This window comes from Cetorhinus maximus, chromosome 11, assembly GCF_964194155.1.
Source record: "Cetorhinus maximus chromosome 11, sCetMax3.hap1.1, whole genome shotgun sequence".
Lineage (NCBI taxonomy): Eukaryota > Metazoa > Chordata > Chondrichthyes > Lamniformes > Cetorhinidae > Cetorhinus > Cetorhinus maximus.
In genome coordinates, this window is record NC_135889.1 from 84,246,886 (window position 1) to 84,269,802 (window position 22,917).

General features: G+C 41.4%; 1 protein-coding gene across 4 annotated transcripts in view; it reads left to right on the top strand.

Moving 5' to 3' along the window:
• Positions 1-22,917, top strand: part of tgfbr2l (transforming growth factor beta receptor-like) — a 53,332-nt gene that overhangs the window by 19,636 nt on the left and 10,779 nt on the right. For 3 of the 4 annotated variants that reach the window (XM_078552341.1, XM_078552342.1, XM_078552343.1), the window contains exons 2-5: positions 8,754-8,907; positions 9,917-10,119; positions 11,772-12,592; positions 21,436-21,577. In XM_078552341.1, coding sequence (XP_078408467.1) covers positions 8,754-8,907; positions 9,917-10,119; positions 11,772-12,592; positions 21,436-21,577 — 1,320 coding nt within the window. Of the gene's footprint in view, positions 1-6,609; positions 6,761-8,753; positions 8,908-9,916; positions 10,120-11,771; positions 12,593-21,435; positions 21,578-22,917 lie in introns of all 4 variants that reach the window. The other variant, XM_078552339.1, reaches the window with a different exon arrangement.

Sequence of the window (22,917 nt, forward strand, 5' to 3'; positions counted from 1 at the left end):
GACAGAGCAGCTGCGGTGAAGCAAATAAAAGAAAGCCAATCCTGGACTCTGGAAAATAACTAGGGAAAGGATCCCAATAACTCATGGGATGTCTTACCCCATGTGCCCAAAGATATGTGGGTTGAGAATTGGCCCATTCACTTACATGAAGACGCATTGCAGAAACTCCTGACCCTGAGTAGATGTCATCCTCGAAACAAGGGGTAGCCGACAATGACCAACGGCGAATGTTAAAATCACACTTACTATAAGGAATCTACGCGTTTGTCATATTTATTCTGCCATTTGTAAATGATGACTGAAGGAAGCTTTTAAAAAGCCCTTGACTACAGCTTATAAATTGCTTCCATGAGCTGGTAACAGTGAGAAAACATTGTAATTAGAAACTAACTGCAATATTAGCAGGTTTAATTACAATGAAAACGCACACTGTTAAAAGTGGAATGTAAAACTACAACAAGGCTGTCTGGCATTAATGAATAAAATAAAGCTTAGTTACCTGTAACTGGAAGTGCAAGACCTATTGATGGAAAGTGAAACTAATGACCTCAAAGGAGAGAATTTTCGGCTCGGCGAGCGGAGGCGGGGCCCACTTGCCAAGGCGTAAAATGACGCGGGGTGACGTTGGGCGTGCGTCCTGAAGTCACCACGCGTCATTTAGATTTTCAGTTTGGCAGGCACGTGGCCGGCTCGGCTGCGTGCCCGCCAAACTGTCAAAGGCCTGTTAAGGCCATTAATTAACTAATTAAGGCTATTGAGAAAGCTGTCCATCCAATCTTAAGGTTAGCAGGCAGGTGAAGAGCCCAGGCGGCCTTCGCACTTTTCATGGAACCTCATCCACGGGCAGGATGAGGTTTCATGAAGGGTTTATAAATTTTTAAAAATTTTTCATTAAAGCTCATTGATATGTCCCAGCTCATGTCGCATGAGGGGACATGTCTTAATTTTTTTTTTCTTTATTAAAGCTTTTAAAACTTAAAACTTATCTCCCTGAGGCACTTCTGTGCCTCAGGGAGATTTCTGTGCCCTTCCGCACACATGCGCGAAATAGTGCACTCCCGACTCAGGGCCTGACCGGGGGTGCCAATCAGGTCCGCACCCACCCGCAGCCGCCCCCGCACAACCCCCCCCCCCCGACAGGGGGAATATTCTCTCCAAGGAATTTTAGCTTTTTAGCTCTGAAGAAGAGTCATACAGACTCAAAACGTTAACCCTGTTTCTCTCTCCACAGATGCTGTCAGACCTGCTGAGTTTTCCAGCATTTTCTGTTTTTATTTCAGATTTCCAGCATCAGCAGTATTTTGCTTTTTTCAAAGAATTTTATACTCGATGGTTATCAGTGAGCTAGTTTTAAATATGATGACCCATTCCCATAGTTGTTTTCCTAGACAGGACTGCTTCCCCATAAATGTAAAATTAATTTACAAAAGCCTACAACTCATGGCCTTAAATGTGCCAGTAATTTGGCAAACTGGCTTAGTCTTGTGCTGAGGGTATCATTCTTCTGCATTCAGTAGTGCAGTATGAGGGTAATATTGAAGATGCCCAATATTGTTTCTGGCCAATCTCAAATTTCTAATTGCATGATGGATATGAAGTTGGAATGTTTCACTGTAACTTGAGAGCTGCAAAAATGTATTAAAAAGCAGGGTTATAATGTTAAAGAAAAAAACGAAAGCTGGAAATTTAAAACAAAAAGTAAAAATGAGATCCAACTTTCAATCAAGCCATATCATGTGTGTCTAATAATTTATTTAATATGGCAAGAAAACATACATCTTATAAATATATAGAATGTGTTTTCATATATGTCAATTGATAGAAACCAGATTAAAAGTTTCAAAGAACATTAGAGTTATGTGCATGTAGCAAGTAGCAGTCAGAGCACCACCTGAAAATTAATCCTAGATCATTAAAATAAATTACTTAATCTGAGTAAATTAAAAATGAAGTGGCACATGACTGCAAGACAATTAATATGGCATGTTATTGCTAAGGTGTAAGAAGGCTGGATGTCCAGTAAAATATAACATTACTCCTAGGTTTTATTTTTCATTTCTGTAAACTTGTGCTTGAATCCAGCATGTATTTTCCTTTTCAAAGTTTCTTTTAAGAATTGCCATATAATTCTTGGCTACAAAAAGATAAAAATCTATGATTTTGAACACCAGTGAATTGTGGGTTGCTGTCCAAGCAACAACAACAACCTTCAGTTCTATAACACATTTAATGTAAATACCCTAAGGAACCTCATAGGCATGCTATAAAATAAAAATTCACACTGAGCCATATAATGAGATACTAGCACAGAGATAAGTTCTAAGAAGTGCTTTAAAGGGAGAGAGAGAGGTAGAGAGGTATGGAGAAGGAATTCTAGCGCCTAGGCATCAGGCAGATGAAGGCATGCCACCAATGGTGGAGTGATTAAAATCAGGGAGGTACACAAGGAAAGAATTGAGGAGTGTAGAGATCTCAGAAGGTTGTAGGGCTTGATGAAGTTACAGAGGTATGGAGATACAAGGCCATGGAGGGATTTGAAAACAGGTTTTGAGAATTTTAAATCAAGGTGTTGCCAGTTCAGGAGCCAATGTTGGTCAGCGAACACAGAGGAGATGGTAGAGACTTGGTGCGAGTTAGAATGCATGGCTCTTTGTAGTGACTTGCAATACAGTGGTAATATGGTATATTATTGATGACATTTAATACACTGTTTATTTTGTTGATCCAATTTCTTCTCCAGTAGTATAGTACAAAACAAAACCACTGGCTCAAAACACAGGGTGACCCTCAGAATCTATTTGATGGCAGCAAAATTTATTATAGCATACCTTTATCTTTTACTTGCTGTTGTGATCTTGTCTGTGATGATAATGTTAGGACTGAAGGCAAGGAATCAGAGGTCACGACTACTTCTCATTCAGCATCTGTTTTCTGATAGATCAATAAAGGAAGTTAACCATCATGCCAAATGGTTCATGCATTGGTGCCCCAACTATTATTGCATTGCTGGGTGCCCTCTAGATCAGTCTAAAGATGCATTGTTAATACCCAATTCTTATATTAAAGGCACGTGTCAACATTGTTGACATCACCATTGACTTATTCCCCCAAATATTATATCACTTTCTAAATACATTTTTTCTAAATTTATTCAATTCTGTGGAATATTGTTGACCGTTAGATAACTTATATACTTCGAAGTTTTGTTTAAAGAGACCTATTCGGGAATTACAAATACAGGGATTCATATAAATAGCATAAATGAGTCGGTTTTTTAAGAGGAGGCTAAAGTGTATGAAAAAAGCACATTGTATAGACTTTTCAGAATGTGGATTATGTAGGCCAAACAAAGATACTAAATGAATATTATTGATCTACTACAAGGTTTCTATCTGTTACTGTTGATAAATATATTACTTTTGTTCATTCAGCTTTCATTGGATCATCCTTTCTGTTGAATAAACAGTTCTGCCAGGTTCTATAGAGAAAATACAATTTGTTTCTTTAAAGGTTACTGTTACTTGTTTAAATAAGTTTACAAATGAAATAATAGTGAGCCAGCAATTGGTTCCTTTTTCTCCTTAGCAATTTCTTTTACCATGGTTTAGTTTAGGTTATTGTTGACAATACTGACTATAACTTACAACAGTTGATACAAAGCTATCATGGACTATGTTGTATTGCTGCACAGAAGTCTCAACAGCAGTGTATAGCGAAATGTTCAAAGTGAGTAATTGGGAATACAATTCAGAAAACCATCAAGAAGCGTGGTGTAAACTATAAAGGAATATTTTAAGTGGTACTTTCCAGGCATATTTTAAAATTGGGTAAAATTTATACTGCCAATATTGCTTACTGTTCAACTACAGTTTTCTAAGTATTTTAGTAATCTTCACATTAGATCTTTTATTTCTACATTTATTGGTGTAGCAATTAGGAAGTTAATTATCAGTAATATATTCTGAAAATTGAATTGTAGGCTCTTACATTTGTCACGTAAAGTATACATATTGTGCCTGCTAACTCAGCCTTACACTTTTAGTTTAAGCTAATAGTCTGTTTACATTAATTTGGCAACAATTCCTATTTCATACTTTTGTTTAGAAACATAATCCATGATTATATTTGGCTTCTAATGGAAAGGCATGGGTTCAATTTTAGTTGGGAAAATGAGCTGTTTTTAATCAGCTTTATTTCACTCCAGTATTGTCTCATCCAAAGTTTTTGAAGTTTATATTTTGATGTTTTGCATTTGCCTCAGTAACATCTGGAACTCTTTCATAAATGCACAATCTTTCTTTTTTATGTTTGTGCAGCTTTATTAAATCACTGAAGGCTTAATTTGCAATTCGTCATCTGGATTTAATTAGAGTTAATATGAATGATGTGGCAGTCAGAATATAGCTATGGGGGGAGGGGATTGGGACACTACTAGCTCCAAGAAGTTAATGTTTTAATGTTCTTCCTGATAGAAGATTTTAATCTAACTTGGTCAATCTTAGCCTCTTATACTATCCTAAATTAGCTCTTATATATATAACTGCTGATACAAAACTGTGTCTGATTTCCTCACAAGATATGCATTGAACTAAGCAAGGTTTAAAAAGGGCCATAAAGAGAAGCACAGAGTTCAAGACTGCAAATTTTGGCCTCTTGCACCCATTTTATTGGTACTACGTGTGCTCTTTTGGCTCCAAAATGCTGTCCATGGTCCACTTGCACACTCCTAGTGTGAGATATGACGGTGATGGGGGGGCGGGGGGGTGAAATCATTTTGAGGGTGCCCATTTTGGTAAGGGCGTTAGCATGTGTACAGGGAAGGCCCAGTGGAAGTGTGTAAAGTAGACAGATTGTGATGTCAATCGCTGATTTGAGGCCAGCATGGCCATTTTGAAGCTCAGTGCTCCAGCTAATGCTGTCTTGAAGGGCACTTCAAGCTGTGCTATTTAAAGGGATCATTAACAACTTACAGGTGAGTCGCTGACTTATTTCGACTGGTGGTTGCTGTGATTGTAGTGCTTTGTGGTTTCTAGTGTTCTGTAAAGTTGCTAAAGTCTACAGGGAGTAGTGTGGCTGTGCTGAAGGACTTTATCCAGGCTTCAAGGATTCCCAGACATTGGTGCAGTAGTGTGCATTCCCCCAATACCACAATATGCTAGGGGCAATAAGCAGAGGTGACACAGATCAGGAAAAGCTTTTTTTTATTCATTCAAGGGATGTGGGCTTTGCTGGCTGGGCCAGCAATTATTGCCCATCCTTAATTGCCTTTGAGAAGGTGGTGGTAAGCTGCCTTCTTGAAATGCTGCAGTCCATGGGGTTCAGGTACACCCACGGTGCTGTTAGGAAGGGAGTTCCAGGATTTTGACCCAGTGACAGTGAAGGACCATCAATATATCTCCAAGTCAGGTTGGTGAGTGGCTTGGAAGGGAAATTCCAGGTGGTGGTGTTCCCATCTATCTGCTTCCTTTGACCTTTTAGATGGTAGTGGTTGTGGGTTTGGAAGGTGCTGTCTAAGGAGCCTGGGTCAGTTCCTGCAGTGCATCTTGTAGATGGTACACACTGCTGCTACTGCTGGAAGAGTGAGGAGGAGGATAGAAGAATGGCTCTCAGCAGAAGGTCATATTTGCTCAGAGTGTTCAGGGACAATTCACCTACTTGAGTTTGATGTCTGTGCTTCAGTAAAGACATACTCCCTGAAACCTGCCACATGTTGTAGCCAGAACTGCAAGCTCAGAACAGGACAAAGCCAGCATTGACAGTAGCTGTGAAGGTAACCGTGGCCATGAACTTTTATACATGAGATTCCTTCCAGACTGGTGTCTCAACAACCTTAGTAATCTGTTGGGTGACAAATTGCAGGACTGTTGTGAGAAGCTGCAAGCCTCTTTGAACACTGATGTCTGTAGCCATGATGGCAGCAGTCTGAGCTTGCTTGACAGCAAGCTGATCTTAAATGACTGAAGTCTGAACTTCCCTGCAGCACTCAGACATCGCATGGCTTCTGCTTGTGCTGCAATGCAAACTGAGGCATTGGCCATTGCACGCTACATCATGGGTCGGTTATAAGTGTGCGAATGGAACTGGCCACCATTTCCATGTTGGAAAGGATGGGTTCCAAGCTCTGTGCAAAGACCTGTGCCAGGTTGATGTCGCACTCCTCCATGCTCCTCGACATTGACACATTGCCAATGTGCCAAGCTTTCTATTGTATACACCACTTGCCTTCTTCCATATGCCCGGTTGAAGTCTTCATCTGAATCCTATACAGCAGAACTCGTGCGTGACCTCACCACCCTGTGTTACCCTTGGCCCCTGGCCTGACTGCAGCCCATTTGCGTTCAGTGTCTCTCCACCTGCAGATTCCACCTCTAAGCCATCCTCTAAAGCACGAGCAGTGTCAATATTTGAACTGCTGGCTGTGAGTGTGAGGGCCAATGATTTGTTTCTTCATCATCGTGGTCTTCCTGCTCTTCTAGCTCTTGCTCTTCAACTACTGGCTGGGTTGAAGTTCTTGGATATCTGGAAAGGAGAAAGGTTTAATGGTAGGGTTGCGATGGGGTGTGTGTGGGTTGGGAGGAAGCAAGAGGTACATGCATATATTATCTGCAGCTTGTAAATCAGAAGAGATTGTGAGTGAGGAGGAAATGGGGAATGTGAGAAGGTGGATTAGTTATGAGGATATCATCATCTTTGATGATTTCAGCCCCATCGATGACCACAGCCTCAGCAAGGGCAACTCCAATGAGGGAGCGTCCATCAGGTAAGGACATGCAAACAAGTCTGGTGCCTGCCAGTTAGTTCCTGTTGCCTCTGGTTATGCGACAACTTATCCTGTAAGAGAGAAGGAGTGTTTGCAATGTGCGTGGGTGATGTGTCTCTCCTGGTTGATTTGCTGGCAGTGTCTGCAAGCTGTGAGATGTGGGTGTGAGGTTTGTAGCAGTGTGTGAGGTTGAGGTGAAGCTATGAATTTTGGGTGTGAGTCATGATTGAAAGAGATTGTTGGTAGGTTAGCGACAGGTGTGTGGTGCATTGAGCAGTGTGTGAGGCTAGTGATGCATTTGGTGAGAAATGGTATTTGAAAATAAATTCACTAACCTTGATTACTCATGTGAGGTCATTGAACTTTTGGCAGTACTGTATTCAGGTCCAAGGGGTTTGACTCATCCCATTGACTCGTCAGGCCAGGGGCCAAGGGTAACACAGGGTGGTGAGATCACGCACGAGTTCTGCTGTATAGGACTCAGATGAAGACTTCAACTGGGCATACGGAAGAAGGCAAGTGGTGTATACAATAGAAAGCTTGGCACATTGGCAATCTGTCAATGTCAAAGAGCATGGAGGAGTGCGACATCAACTTGGCACAGTTATCTGCTCCTACTGCCTTACAATATTTGTTTGGAGATCCTACTGGCTCCCTGTGGATAAAGCACATCTCTCCCCTCCATCTCCTCCATCAAGGAATCTGGTGCTGAGAAGCTTGGATAATGTTCCCTTGCCTGTTGTGCCATAATTCACTCTTCTTCCTGCTCAGACTCTCTTCCATAAACAGTTCCAGCATTTGCTCCAGGCAGAATGTGCCTCCCTTTCAAGAGGTGCATCTAAGCTGACTTTTAGTAGTGCAGGCTAGCTTTACATGCTGCCAGCAAACTTGGGCCCCATTTTCAGGTATGCAGTCACTCAACTTTGCCCTTAGCATTGGATGCATGCAGTAATCATGCAAATTAGCAAGCAGCATAAAGTTGCCACGCTGCCTGCATCGGAAGCAATGAGCATGGGCTAACTGAGCATTGTGATCTCCGTGTCCATTTTGGGGGCTATAGAATTTTGCGTCCTTTAAATGTCTTAATAGCCGTAACAGATTAGCAGGTGTAGCATAGCAAACAAGTTCTGAGTTTTTAAAAAGGATTTCTGTAGGGTAATTGCTGTGGTTACTGGTGTGTGTATAATACTTTAAAACAATTCCTGATTTAGATATTATTTGGAACTTCTCTGGGTTCATTGTTGGCCCTGTACTTTGATTGGATTGAATGTTCATCTTCTTATTAAATGAATCCAACATGTGTCTTTAAAAAAGAGAAATAAACAGTAATGGAAACTCACATAGAACAATTCTCCATGATAATATGTTGAATACTGTCAAAACATGAATTGATCTGAGTATGTAGTTTTAGATAACTCTTTATTTTATGCTGACCATCATTACAGCACCAAAGCATTTCCTCTTAACTTCATAAACACGATTTTTAATGTATTCCATTCTATTTTCCAAGTAATTTCATTTACAATTTCTACAGAATCCTTTTTCTCTCAGTCTTATTCTCTCCCCTTCTCCTGTCTGATTCCTTTTGCTTCCCTCCTTGATCTCCATTGCTGAGGTTTGGGCAGATGTAAGAGATCTCTATTTTTAATGCTTTGTTAATCTTTTCTTAAGTGTTTGTGTGTTACACTTTCTGTTCATATCGACAAATTACAATTGTGAAAACTTACATGGAAATGCCTATCACAGAGTCTTCAGCAAAAAGATGCAGCTCCTTTAAAACAGCTTAATTTTAAACAATTTAATATAGTTCTGCTTTGATTTGTTTAAAATAAAATCAGATGCTCAGAGGTTATATATCATTCAGCCCATCATGTCTATGCCAGCCAAAAATGGACGATCCAGCCTACTCTCACTTTCCAGCTATTGGTCCATAACCCTGGAGGTTACAGCACTTCAAGCATATATCCAAGTTTCCTGTTTCTTTTTGTTACAGTTTTGAATACCCATGTCCTTACAAGTTTCTTGGAGACAAACCTATGCAAATGGTGTGACTACACTAACCCAATATGCGAGGACAATGTGTGTTACAGCAATTGCACCTTGAACTCCTACTGTGCAAGTTCAGAGGAAATATGCGTTGCCATATGGTAAGTGCTCATTGTAGTTTTAGATTTGATGCATAACATGTATTTTGTATGAGGTATCTTAAGTTGACAACCTTATTGTGAATTCTCACTTTCCTTATATATTTGTACATTTTTGTTAAAACACTCCCTCATTCGGCATATCTAGAAGATTTTATTCTTTACCAGCACTTAATGCCTTTATCTAAATCAACATAAATTACAAATTTTGTTATTGTTACGATCGGCTTCTTTTGAAATCCTGCTTTTTGAGCAGCTGAAGCTTGAAGCAGTTGCATTTCTCAGAACATAATACGTTCAATCAAAACTGAAAGCTACATCAGGATGTAGGGAAGTCTATTGTGTCACCAGAATTCAGTAGTGACATGATAAATAAATAAGTCGCAGAAAAGTATTTCACCTTCACTCAACTTTCTTTCCTAGGAATAGCATTCAATTTAAATCTCGGTTCTTCAATATTTTGCTGTTACATCATTAAACTACAATTCATCCCACTCATGAGTATCTCTTATACCATATACCACACTGGTCTCCATTTTAAGTGTATTTTTTCCTATCCTTTTTGATTTCACTCTGGCAGGAACATAGTTGTCAAAAAGAGGAGTGGTATTGGAAACCCCTTCTTAGGCAATTGTGAAATTTGCTGAGTATCCAGCTACCAGAAATTACACAAAGTGCCCTGGGGTGAAATGTCCTCTGATATTTCCTTCTTGAACATGGTAAATCACTTGGCTTTTCCCTAACAGCTTTGCCATATTCCTCCCTGGATAATGCATTCGAGCACCAGTGCACTTCCTATCATCCCAGGAAGAAATATTTCACCAAATTCTTGCACAAGTTGTTTTCTCGTTACAATTTTCTTACTCATTTACATATTCCAACCAAAGTAACACTTTGCACAAATTACTGTTTTAGGTTGATGAATAAGAAATTGTGAATCATGATTCTGAACTTTGCAATTTGTATTTTTATTCTACATGACATTCCTATAAACCTTTGCCATTCTCCATAGGAAGAAGGACAATGAATCCACAAGTGTTCAAACTATGTGCCACTATCCACATTTACCTGTGGAGGACATAATAATCACAACTTATAATACAACAGTTTGTATCATGACTGAACAGCCCACAGGGAAAGGAATGATGTATGTTTGTGGCTGTACCAATGAACAGGAATGTAATGATAAACTTATATTTGAAGCTGACCTAAATGGTAAGAAAATGCCTTTTCCTTTCAAAAAACTTTCCAACAATTTTATTTCATCCATTGCATTTATCTAGCTTTATTACCACACCTCTTCTCTCATTACCACACCTATTTTCTCAATCAGGAAGTTAGTAGATGCTTTACAAAATTGACAAATGACAAATATAAAAGTAAAAGAAGTCTGGGTTACTTTATTTAATTTTGAAATAATATCATCCAGGTGCAGTCATTTTACTGGGGTCTAAATTAGGTATTGTAAGTATGTACTGTTAGTACATGTATTGTAAGTTATGTACATGCAGAAAATTTCCCCCTTGTGTTCGAAACATTTACATTCGACAAAACATTGACGATGAAAGAAGTCAGAGCTCTGGAGCATTTTCCAATTGTAGACAGTGTTACGATCACATGTCTCCCCCCTCATTTTACCTTAAAGACACACTCCCAAAACAAAAGGGTGGAGTTTTATGGCCACTTCCGTCAGCGGAATTTTCTGATCCCGCCGAAGTCAGTAGACTTTTGAAAGGCTCGCCACATCTTACGGCACTGCCTCCACCGCAACGGGGACATAAAATTCTGCCCATAAACCTCATCATTTTAACACCTCCCTCTAAAGCATTCATCACATCACTGCTGGTCTTTGTGGTGCTAATCCTTCTGGATTAACGCAAGAATAAATATTGGCCAATATAAATAAATTGGCAAACATAAAAAAATAAATTGTTATTGCTTCTCCTTAATCTATCTTCAACTTGATTTTGATATTGGAACAGTTGTGTTGTCAGATTTGAGAAAATCACTTTGTTATTGGACTTGTGACTTTAAAATAGATTCTCCTTGTTTTACTAAATAGAAGTAAACAGGAAAGCTGAAAAAAATCATTTTTACTACTGTATTACAAATGTAACTGCAGTCCGCATTATCCTGTAAATGCAATCTTGTGACATGCTATAGCAGCATGGTTTTTTGAGACTTAAAGACAAATTATAATGGTATAAATTTACCAGGATCACTTGTTACTGTCTGCTTTGGCAGAACTGAAAATTCACTTAAAAATATTTCAATTTTGAAAATTAAACATCCAAAATACAGTTAGTTTTCGACCGCCCTCTTATGATCTCAATGGAATACTTTACCCCATCACCCAAAGAGTCAATGGGGAATGCATCTTTGCCAATGCTGTCTACCCCACAGCTTTTTAATGGCCCGAAGAGCATTAATTGACTGGAGTAAAATTTCTACCCCTCACTCAAGGGGAAGTCCCACCTCAGAGGCCAGCAGCCCTATAGCCCCAGCAGCACTGCTGGGAGTGGTGGCCACTGCTGGGACTACAAGCTGTAATTGGGCTCTTAAGGGCCTCAATTGAGGAAAAGGTGGGTGGGCCCAAGCCCATGCCTGCCCCCATAAAATTGCAGACAAGGCGGGGTTGGGTGAGAAAGCCTACAAACCTACTGACAGGGGTCAATAAAATTCTGCCCTGCGTTCAATGCTACACATTCTGTCAGATAAAGTATTCGTGACTGCCCTACATTTCCCATCCATAATTTTAATACTTATATGTTTTCATGCCAGGCTATCTTTATGTATCCCGTCATACAATGACTCCCCATTACTAGTATAAGGAAGTTATATTTTATCATAATTACATTTTTTTTCAGAATATCCAATACCACAAAGCAATGAAGTAATTCCTGTGGCAGTGTTGAGCCTACTTCCACCAATCCTGATTGCTTTCATGATAACGATGGCATTTTATCTCTTTCGTACTCGACAACAGAGAAAAGTGACCAAGGAGTGGCCACAGAAACAGATAGAGCACCAAAGCCTAACAAGGACTGATGTTAGAAAAGCTGGAGAGTATGATGGAAAATGCACTGTGGCAATTGATGATGGTCAGTCTGACATCAGTGCAACATGTGCCAACAACATCAATCATAATAATGAACTTCTGCCCATTGAGCTTGATGGCATTGTTGGAAAAGGCAGATTTGCAGAAGTATGGAGAGCAAAACTCAAACATAGTGCTTCAGGGCAATATGAAACTGTCGCAGTGAAAATCTTTCCTTGTGAAGAATATCCATCGTGGAGAACGGAAAAAAAGATTTTCTCAGATGTTGATCTCAAACACGAGAGCGTACTCCAGTTTCTCACAGCAGAGGAAAGAGGAAGAGGAATGGAAAAGCAATACTGGCTTATTACAGCCTATCACAGCGTGGGAAATCTACAAGATTTCCTCACCAATCATATTCTGACGTGGACAGAGATGTACATGATGACAGGATCCCTTGTAAATGGGGTTGCTCACCTCCATAGTGACTATACAGCTTGTGGCACCCCAAAGATTCCTATCTCCCACAGAGACATTAAAAGCACAAACATTCTAGTTAAAAACAAAAGGGAATGTGTATTGTGTGATTTTGGGCTGGCTCTGAGGCTTGATCCATCTCTAACAGCTGAAGACTTTGCTAATAGTGGCCAGGTGAGTATAACATGACATTTGAAGCACAATATTGTAAAGCTGAGTAAAGTAACACAGCATGTCAGTTTAGAGATAAGTGGGATGGCTTGGTTGTATTCTATCAAAACTGCAGAAAAATGGACTTTAAAAGCACATTTTTACATAAACGTTTAGATACAAATGCTATTTATGCAAAGTAGTACAATAGTTATACCCAAACAAGCACAAAATTGTATTTGCACCCATTCTGTCGTTTTGCTTCCAATCCTGCATTGCAGGCACTAGGGAGCTTGAACTTGGATTGAACTGAAGGGCAATGCCTAATCTGTAGAAAATTGGGTTTTGGCAGAGTACTAGTATGTGCTTCCAGAATGTCAAGCTGCATGCCAGGAATGCTGCAGACAAAAACACTCCCCAATATGTACACCGATAAAGTCCACTCAGATCTCATCAATGTGCAGTAGTCAATAATTTTGCCAAACATCTCACCCCCTTCTCTCCTAAAGGTTTTTATTTTTGCTAACCTCCCAATTTACCTCACGAAAGTGGCCACCTTAATATACAAACCCAGGCTGAAGGTTTTGGCATGTTATTCAGCTGTGGGGAATAACAGTGTAACTTGATTCTGCCTTCTTTTCCACATACACACACTATCCAAGATTTCGTAGTGGATAGTCATCGGAAACGGGAACCCTGATTGATTTTTGCCCTTTATAGCAGGCGGATGTAGCTTCCCTTCTGCTGCCTTGGCTGCCACCATTTTATTAACCAATGAGGGATTAAACTTGTGAGCTTCCTGGGTTGTATGATTCAGTATTACACCAGACACTGTCATTACCCTTTAAGTTAGGGAGATCTCCCTTAATAAATAATGTCAATGACTATATCTGTTGACTAGGATTAATATAACATTAAGGAAGCTATCCCTAATAAATAAATATCAATTCTGTTCTAATATTAGGTGCATATTTTCCCAATGTCACAGTGAGTGAGCTGAAAACTTGTAAAATAACAGGCCAGGTCTGAGAGAGTGAAATGTCCCAAAAGTTCCCTGATGCTCAAATATTTAGACATAATGAAAATATCTCAGTTTGCAAAAACAATAATAAATGTATACAGCCATATTGTGTACATAACCAAGTGAAGAAATGTTAGTTAAATAATGTATGCATACTTAAAGGAAACCTGGAAAAAGACAGCTTTTACAATATTATTTCTGATTGTGATATATCAGTTGATCAACTGTGAGGTGTATATTTATTTATTTTTATATTCAATATTAAGTGGATACAGGGAAAGAGGAATAAGAGTTATGAGAAAGGGTGGGTAAATGTCAGTAAGATTATTTGTTCACATAGAGGATAAATTATGGCATTTTATTATTATTTCCTGGTTGTTCTAATCTTATTACTTCCCAAATATATTGTTTGTTACCTGCTGGATCTTTTTGCATTAGCTCTAGAGATTTATCATATGCTTTTTTATGTCCCTAACCATCCAGATATTTCTAGTTTTTGCTCCAACTCCTTCATTTCTCATGGGGCTATCTAGTTTTTGCCCTAATCAACTCCTATTTCTAAATTTTCTGTAGTTTACCCACAATTTCATCTGCCAGTTTTAATTTCTAATCTATCTGGGCTAGATCTTTTTACTGTTCTCTTGAAATTATCAATTTTTTCCAGTTAGTACCTTTGACTGTCCAAAGTCTGATACCATGACAATTACCCTGCAATACCCTTTGTAGGCCACGAACATCCCAAAATATAAGAACAAATTAAATATAGGAGCGGGAGTAGGCCATACAACTCATCGGGCCTGCTCTACCAATTCAGACAATCATGGTTAAACCCTTACATCAATTCCACTTTTCTGCTCCATCCATAAACCCTTGATTCCCTGGTTGCCTAAAAAGCTGTCGATCTCAGTTTTGAATATACTCAATGGCTAAGCTTCCACAGAATTCCAAAGATTCACAATCCACTGAATGATGAAATTTCTCCTCATCCCAGTCCTAAATGATCTGAGAAAATGACCCCTAGTTCTAGATTCTCCAGCTAGGGGAAACAGCTGCTCAGCATCCACTCTGTCAAGATCTTGAGAATTTTATACCTTTCAGTGAGGTCACCTCTCGTTTTTCCATAAACCAGAGAATATAGGACAACTCTACTCAAACTCCTCATAGGACAATCCTCTTATCCCAGGAGTCAATCTAGTTAAATTTCATTGCACCCCCTCTAAGTTATATGCTTCCTTAGTTGAGGAGAGCAAAATTGTACACAGCACTCCAGATGTGGCCTTACCAAAGCCCTATATAATTCCAGCAAGATTTTCTTACTTCCCTTTGCAATAAGGCTAACATATTATTTGCTTTCCCAATTTCTTTTTGTACATGCATAGTCACCTCCTGTGATTTGTGTACAAAGATATGAAAACCCCTTTGAATGTTAACATTTATTATTCTCTCACCTTTTAAAAAAAAAATGTTTTTCCATTCTTCCTTTTAAAATGGATAATTTCCCCACATTCTAGTCTATCTGCCACCTTGCCCGATCAATTAACCGGTCTGTATCCCATTGCAGTCTCTTTGTGTCCTCTTCATGGCTTACTTTTGCTCTTAGTTTTGTATTGTCAGCAAACCTGGGCCAGAATTTTCTGTTCCTCACATGCCAATGCATAAAATGATGCGCGGTGACGTTGGGCACATGTCCCGACATCACCACGCGTCATTCCGATCTTTCGTTCGGTGGGCACGCACCGGATTCAGATGCACGCCCGCCAAACTGTCAGAGCCTGTTAAGGCCATTAATGAACTGATTGAACAATTTGACAGGCCTGCCCGTCCAACCTTAAGGTTGGTGGGCAGGCGAAGAGCCCAGGCAGCCTTTGCATTTTTCATGAAACCTCATCCACAGGTGGGATGAGGTTTCACGAAGGGTTTATTAAATTAATAAATATTTATTAAACATTTGAGAAACATGTCCAAGCTCATGTGACGCTGTCACATGAGGGGACATATGTAAATGATTTTTAACTCTTTTTACTGTGAAGCTTCAAATTCAAGTTAATCTCCCTGAGGCAGCTCCGTGCCTCAGGAAGATTTCTGTGCTAAGAGCGCAGGCTCCGACTCTCCTTCCTCCCCCTGCCCACACAGGTAGCACTGAGCGCTACTGGGCGTGCGTCATGCTGGGTGGGCTTTAATTGGCCCACCCACGTAAAATGGGGGCGTGCAGCCGATTGTGGGTGGCAATCGGCTCCGCGCCTGCCCACACCCGCTCCTGAACTGGGAGAAAATTGTCCCCCTGGATACATTACACTCAATCCCCTCATCTAAGTTACTGATCTTCTTCTTCAGTTCTCTGCCTAAAGGCAAGTCTGACCCACAGTGCCACAACCTCCATCACTGGTAGGGCAAGGACGCAGGTCCCAAATGCATCCCAGCTGGAACAGGGATCAAACCCTGTGATGTTAGCACCAACCTGATCCACACTGCCCGTCCAGCCAACTGATCCAATCAGCTCCCAAGGATAGAAGCAAAATACTGCGGATGCTGGAAATCTGAAATAACAACAGAAAATGCTGGAAAAACTCAGCAGCTCTGACAGCATCTGTGGAGAGAGAAACAGAGTTAACCTTTCAAGTCTGTGTGACCCTTCTTCAGAGCTAAAGAGAAACTAAAGTTTCCACAGATGCTGCCAGACCTACTGAGTTTTTCCAGCATTTTCTGTTTTTATTTCAGCCCCCCAAGGAGTCTGTTGGTTTTACATGCATGTTGTTGTCCAGAGCTATGAATAGTGATTGTAGAAGCAAGTGGCTGACATAAATTGTAAATAGCTGAGGCCCAAGTACTGATCTATGTGGCACTCCACTAGTTACACCTTGCCATCCTGAAAATGACCTGTTCATTTCAATTCTGTTTTCTCTCCATTAAGCAATCGTCAATCCATGCTAATATATTACCCCAATCGCGCAAGCCCTAATCTTGTGTAACAACCTATTCTGTGGCACATTATCGAATACCTTCTGAAAATCCAAATATACTTAATCCACTGATGACCTACATCCTAGGGGTTTCACAGAGATAACTGCACAATTAGTGCATGCATTGGTTTTGACCTTCTAGAATTCTAAAATGGTGCCCATGGATTGGAAGGTAGCAAATGACCTGATCTACCCTACTGGTTGTATCCTCAAAACGTCTAGTAGATTTGTCAAACACAATTTCCCTTTCTTAAAACCATGTTGGCTCTCATCATTCTGTACTTGTCTAAGTTCCCTGTTACCAAATCCTCAATAATAGATTCTAGCATTTTCACTGCTATGGATGTCAGGCTAATTGGCTTATAGTTCCCTGACTTCTTTCCCCCACCTTTCTTGACTAGCGAGGTTACTATTGCTACCTTCCAATCCACGGGTATCATTTTTGAGTCTAAGAGATTCTGGAAGATCAAAACCAATGAATCCACTATTTGTGCAGTTACCTTTTTTCAAACCCTAGGATGTAGGCCATCAGGTCCCCAGGGGATTTTCTTTAGCTTTTAGTTATCTAATTTCTCTAATACCTGTTCTTTATTAATATTTAAGTTCCTCACTCTCATTAGACCCTTAGAATGGGTCTCAATATTCCAAGAATTAATTTTTAAATTTATTCTCAGGATGTGACCATCAGGCTTGGTGGTAAACCTAACGTTATATTGCCCATCCTGTAACTACTCTGAGAATGTAGTTTGCCTTCCTCTGGTGTAGCAGTTTGGTACAAACTTAAATGGCCTGTTAGATTACTTCAGAAAGAAGTTAAAAGTCAATCAAGTTCTTGTGACACTGGAAACTTCCTGTTACACTATCGCTTCAGCCACATGTTTACCTCCCTTATCTTACTAATGTTGTGCAAATGTATTACTGATGAGTATTGGTCCCTGGTTCCTGAAACTCACTTTGCAGAACCTCAGGCTGGAATTTTCCAGCTCCAATGGCGTCAGGTGTCATGGCGGGTGTGAGCGGTCAGTATGGCAGGGAGGCCAAAAATCGGTTTCACACCATTGTGAAACCAGTTTGCAATCGCCCGTCAATGGTGGGCCCCATTTCCCCCTGCCGCATATCACATCGGGAACGTCATTTTAATAATCTGCATCTAATTATAAGCCCTGCTCGCCAGAATCATTCCCCCACGTCAGATTTACTGCCCATGTCAGCGGGAAAACGCCACATCCAGAACGTGTCTTGACAAGTGTGATGTGCAGAAGTCAGGACTTACCGTTAGGGCCTTGCTTACATTGCGGACATCCAAGGAGCAGAAGACGCTGAAGCCCTAAAGCTACCAGACCCCTGAGGAACACGTACATCGCATGCTGGATGGATTTTCATGGACATGGTTCTGCTACGAAGCAGATTGTGGAAGGTGGGAGGGTCTCCGTTGATGCCTGGGGTCTGCTTCGGGACATCATGGTCTTGGTCATGGGCTGCTATAGATGATTGTCAAGGGGGGTTGGAGGAGAGGAAGGTGTACAGGGTGGAGACATAAAGTTGGGAGGGGGTGAACAAAGGTGTCGGGGGGTGAGTTTGGGAGGGGGAGGGAGTACTGGGGAAGGAAGGTGTAACTGGGTAGAATGCAGCAACTGGGGAGGTAGGTGTAGGGGACGAGGAAGGTGAAAGGGATGGAGTTTGGAGATGGGAAGGAGTTCAGTGGGAGGAAGGAGTCCAGGAAGAGGAAGGACTTTGGAGGGGGAAGGAGTCCAGGGGGAGGAGGCAGTAAGGGGGGTGTCCAGGTGAAATTGCAAGAGAGGGGTCTGTGGAGTCAATGATTGTCTCCTGGGGAGTGAACTGAGGGTGAGCATGATAGGAGGGAATAGTGAGTGTGAGAGAGGGCAGAGTGAGACAATAGTGTGGGAGGGTGAGGGTGCTATGGTAGCAATAGAAGGGACAGCAAGGATAATTGGTGGGGACTCGGAGGCAGACACAGACCCTGGGGGTGGGAAGGAGGAGGTCGGTGAGGTCAATGTGGATGGGGGTGGGATTCTAGGGAAGGTAGGAACATGCACACTCACCTGGACATCCCAGAAAGAAAAGGGTTCTGGCTGGTGGGTGATGGCGGGGAGGTGGACGGTGGTGCCAGGGGAGGTCAACAGTGAAAGGACATGGGTGACTGTGGGAGGGGAAAAGATGGTGGAGCTGAGAAGAAAACCTCACTACAACCATCTTTTGAAATCGAAAGTGAGCGGAGCCTCTTGTTGGACGGGCACAGGTGCTGCATGGGAGTGTGATCAGTGGGTGGGTGGAGATGCAGGTCAGCTCAGATGGACAACTGAAAGAGAACCCCAGCAGGCAGAATTCAAAATGATTGGAACAGTGAGATGAGTGTGATGGAGGAATGTTCCCTGTATGTGGGGGAATGCTTGCACAAGGTTCCAAAAGGCCCTGCCACACACACACACACATTTCTCCCTCCAGAATCACTCCTAGTCTGGTTGGGTGCAGCTGAACTGCTAGTGGGGGGTGGGGAGTGTGGAGGGAGATGCAGGGGGGGGGACTCGCGAAGCCAGTAAATGAAGTTGAAAGACATCATTACACATTACTCAATGTGAAAGCGAATATATTTTCAGATTATAAAGTGACAAAATCTGTTCACCCGTGCAATCACTTGTGATCAGAAATTCTTAACTTTTCTAGGTTTATCTCTTCCTCTAGGTGCTGCCCTGACACCCGCAGGAGAGGATGGAGACAACCTTTGCAATGGTTGGCCCTGTTGCCTTTCATTTCTTTGGTGTGGGTCCTCTGGAGAGCTGAGGCATTGAGGCCCTGGCTTGTTTTGGCTGTCCTACTGTGGGCCAGCTGCTCCCTCTGCGGTGACAGAGGACGAAGTTGAGGGGGTCACAAGCAAAGGAGACTCGGAGGGAGAGGACAGCCTCTGAGATTCCTAAGTGGATGACCTGGGGTGTCCAGCTGCCACACCCCCTCCCATCGGGTGCCCGAGGGCCCCGGCCTGACTCCTTGAAGGGAAGGAGCACCTGGAGGGATGTCTAGGTGCGTCATTTCCCTCTCATATTGCCACTGCAGGAGCTCACCCATGGCTACCGCGATGGAGTGGAGGTCTGCGTGCACTTCCGCTTTCTGCATGAATCCCCCCCATCTTCTGCTGACTCTCCGGAGGCTTGTCATCTGACTCAGACCTCACAGATGCCTCTTCCCCAGCAGTCCTCCAAGTGCTGGGGAGCTCGGCTGAACTTGCCTTCTCCTGCTGTGGACATGTGTCCGTGCGGTGACCACCAGATTGTGAACCCGAGCCTGTTCTAGATCTAGGTCCCACCGAGGTGTGTGTCTCTGCATCGGTGGAGGGTGTGGGTAAGCGCTGTGACGGGTTTTCTAGGCTGCTTAATTCCAGCTCTTCAATGGAGGATGTGTCCTCCTGGCTGGAGGTGAGGACCTGGATGAAGCTGACCACTGCTGCCACCACCTCCCATGCTGGAATGGTAACCTTGCGTGCTGGTCTTCACCCAGGGCAAGAGTATAGGACTTCGTGGCAGGCATCCACTGCGACCCCTAGGTGCTTGAGGGAGGCCTCACTAAATTTGGAGGCAGCATGGTTCCACCCTTTGGCAGCCATCAGTTTCCAGCAGTTTCCCATCTCTTGAAGAGTGCTAGCTCTGTGCAGAAGTTCCATTTAAATATGGCACCCAGAATACTGAAGGCATGAGGTGATAGTGCGGCAGGCAAATCAGAGGCCGCTCCACCAGCGACCTGCTGTGTTTCCCAGGAACGCATAATTAATGAGGCCTGGAATGGGATAATACGGCAGGAAAAGCTGCCATTGCCACTGGTGGGTAAAACATCCTTTTTCCTTGCAACACACTGCCTTCCTACACCAATCAGAAAGCAAAAAGACTCATTACCCAGTAGGATGATGCTTGACTATCAGCCAAACAGCCATTTTCTCCATTTTCAATGTTTTAGTGTCTGTTAAAGAGAAATATTCAAAGAAAAAAAACAATCTTTTTTAATGTCCGCTTTTCACCAGGATTGCACACATCAGTGTCCTGGGGATTGATCTTCAATTCCTGGAGACTCCAGGCCAATCCTGGAGGTTGGCAGCCTGGCAACCCTATCAGCATTTCAAGACAATAGGAAATAGCAGCCTCACCTTATATATCATTACTTATATATCATAGGCTGATAACTCCATCTCACATGAAAATCCTTGCACATGTTCTTATGCAGAAACTGAGTTTACATAAAGACATACATTTATTAAAATACTGATGTGTCCTGGGTTGAATAGAAAACAACTTACTTATATATGTATTTGCAGTAAGCTATTTCATAGAATACCTGAGTACTGTGAACAAGAAAAACTCCTCTCTAAAAGTATATGTCAAACCAGCATCATGCCCCTTCTTCCCAACGCACACATTTGTATAATGAGCTGTATAACATACTTTAATATCTCTGGTCTAAATATATACTTCTTGAAATTACATTTTTTCAATTAATTTATTATGAGATAAAGGTCAGATTATTTTACACAAGATAATTCTTCAACTGAAGAATTGTAATATGGCTATGCATGGTCTCGTCTTGATGAAGTCACAATGTGATCAGATTAGGAACTACTGCAGTTACTCAGCACCATCTGCAAGGAAATATAATGTGATGCAAGGAGATCTAAAGAGTGAAAAATATATATTTAACAATGAATAAAAGTTTATGTTTAGGTGATATTTTGAAAGCTTTTATCTAAAGATTGTACATTTGATATTGGGAGATGTGCCATTCCATTGTGTTTGCTTATCCTTACTACATTCAATGTTCATGGTTGAGTAAATATGCTTTGCCACTCACATAAGGAAACAGAAATGTGTTATTTTGTTGAACAGGTTGGCACTGCCAGATATATGGCACCTGAAGTTCTAGAATCCCGTGTTAACCTGGAAGATCTTGAGTCATTTAAACAGATGGATATTTACTCAATGGCTTTGGTTTTATGGGAGATGGCTTCTCGATGTGAAGTCATTGGAGGTAAGATTAATGACAGACCATCAAATACTTATTTGTTCAACTGCACAAGAAAAATTCTACTGCATGCTAAACTAGTGGAGAAGAGTAAATCTTGTAAACATTCTGATGTTAGAAAAGTACAAAACCTTACCATAAATGTTGGTTTTATTGACTTTCCTAATGCTGCTCCTGATTATTTAACAGTGGGTTGTTACGGACGGGAGAGAGAGATGGTGGGATAACTTTCCCCCTTGCTCTCAGTTGTCCGCATCAAGATGTGTATTTTGAGGGAGTATTTTAAAACCCCAGTGTTGTGGCTTTCAAGGATAGATACAAAACAGGTTTCCTGGTAAATGTAAATCAAAGAAATTATAAACGTTTATCACAACATCCCAAAATATAAACGCAACAAAAGCACTCATTCCCTCAGACATACACACAAGAAAATCTGAAATCTAAAAATGAAGCATATACTTAGGTTATCAAGGAATAACAAAAAGCAAAACCACGTGTTTAAGATTTTTTAAGGTGCAGCGTTGCAGGCCTTGTTCTTTGGAGATGAATGGAAGTTGGGTTTCAAGATGAAGTTGTGGCCAAATTTCTGTAGAGTAGAATCCTTGCAGTGAAAGCAAATTAGTCCCCCTTGCGCTGCTTGGTTTGACTGGTTGTTTTGGCTGGGTTCTACACAATGGGGATGAAGGGTGGCTGTTCACACCTGCTTGTGATAAACTGGTTTCTCTGCAAGTCTCTTTGTTAAGTTTCGAGCTCGCAGACCCTGAGTCTGAGGGGCAATTGAGTTTGAGTTTCGGTAAATGCACAGACAATAGGAGATGCTAATTCACAACATAGCCAGTATGCCTATTCAAGGGATGGCACTCTATCCATGGTCATTTACATTTAAAGAACTTTCCAGAGACCTGAGTTAATTATTTGTCAGTGCAGAAAGCACAAAAGGTAACCTTCCTATGGCAGCCATTTTTGCCGCACGTTGTCCACTTTTTAAAGTCAATTCCAAAAAGCGCATGTTAATTAAAGTCCATATCTTGAAAGTTTAGAAATTTGTTATCTTTGCTTCACATGACAGGACCAAGGTCAAATATGCCACTATATTCCTCTTTCTTTCATTTAGTACAGAGCTTCATCGAGTACCTATTGAGAACAAAATAAACTGACTAAACTTATCCAAATCAAAGGGGCTGAAATTGGCTTTCGTCATAGTGGAAAACGGGTGATAACCAATCAGCAGCTTGTTCTACACCTCACTTGATCTTTTCTTCACATTGACTTTCTTGATTATCTACTCCATTTTCTTTAAGTATGGGATACTGATAATGTGGATGGACCTGTAAACATCTGGGAGG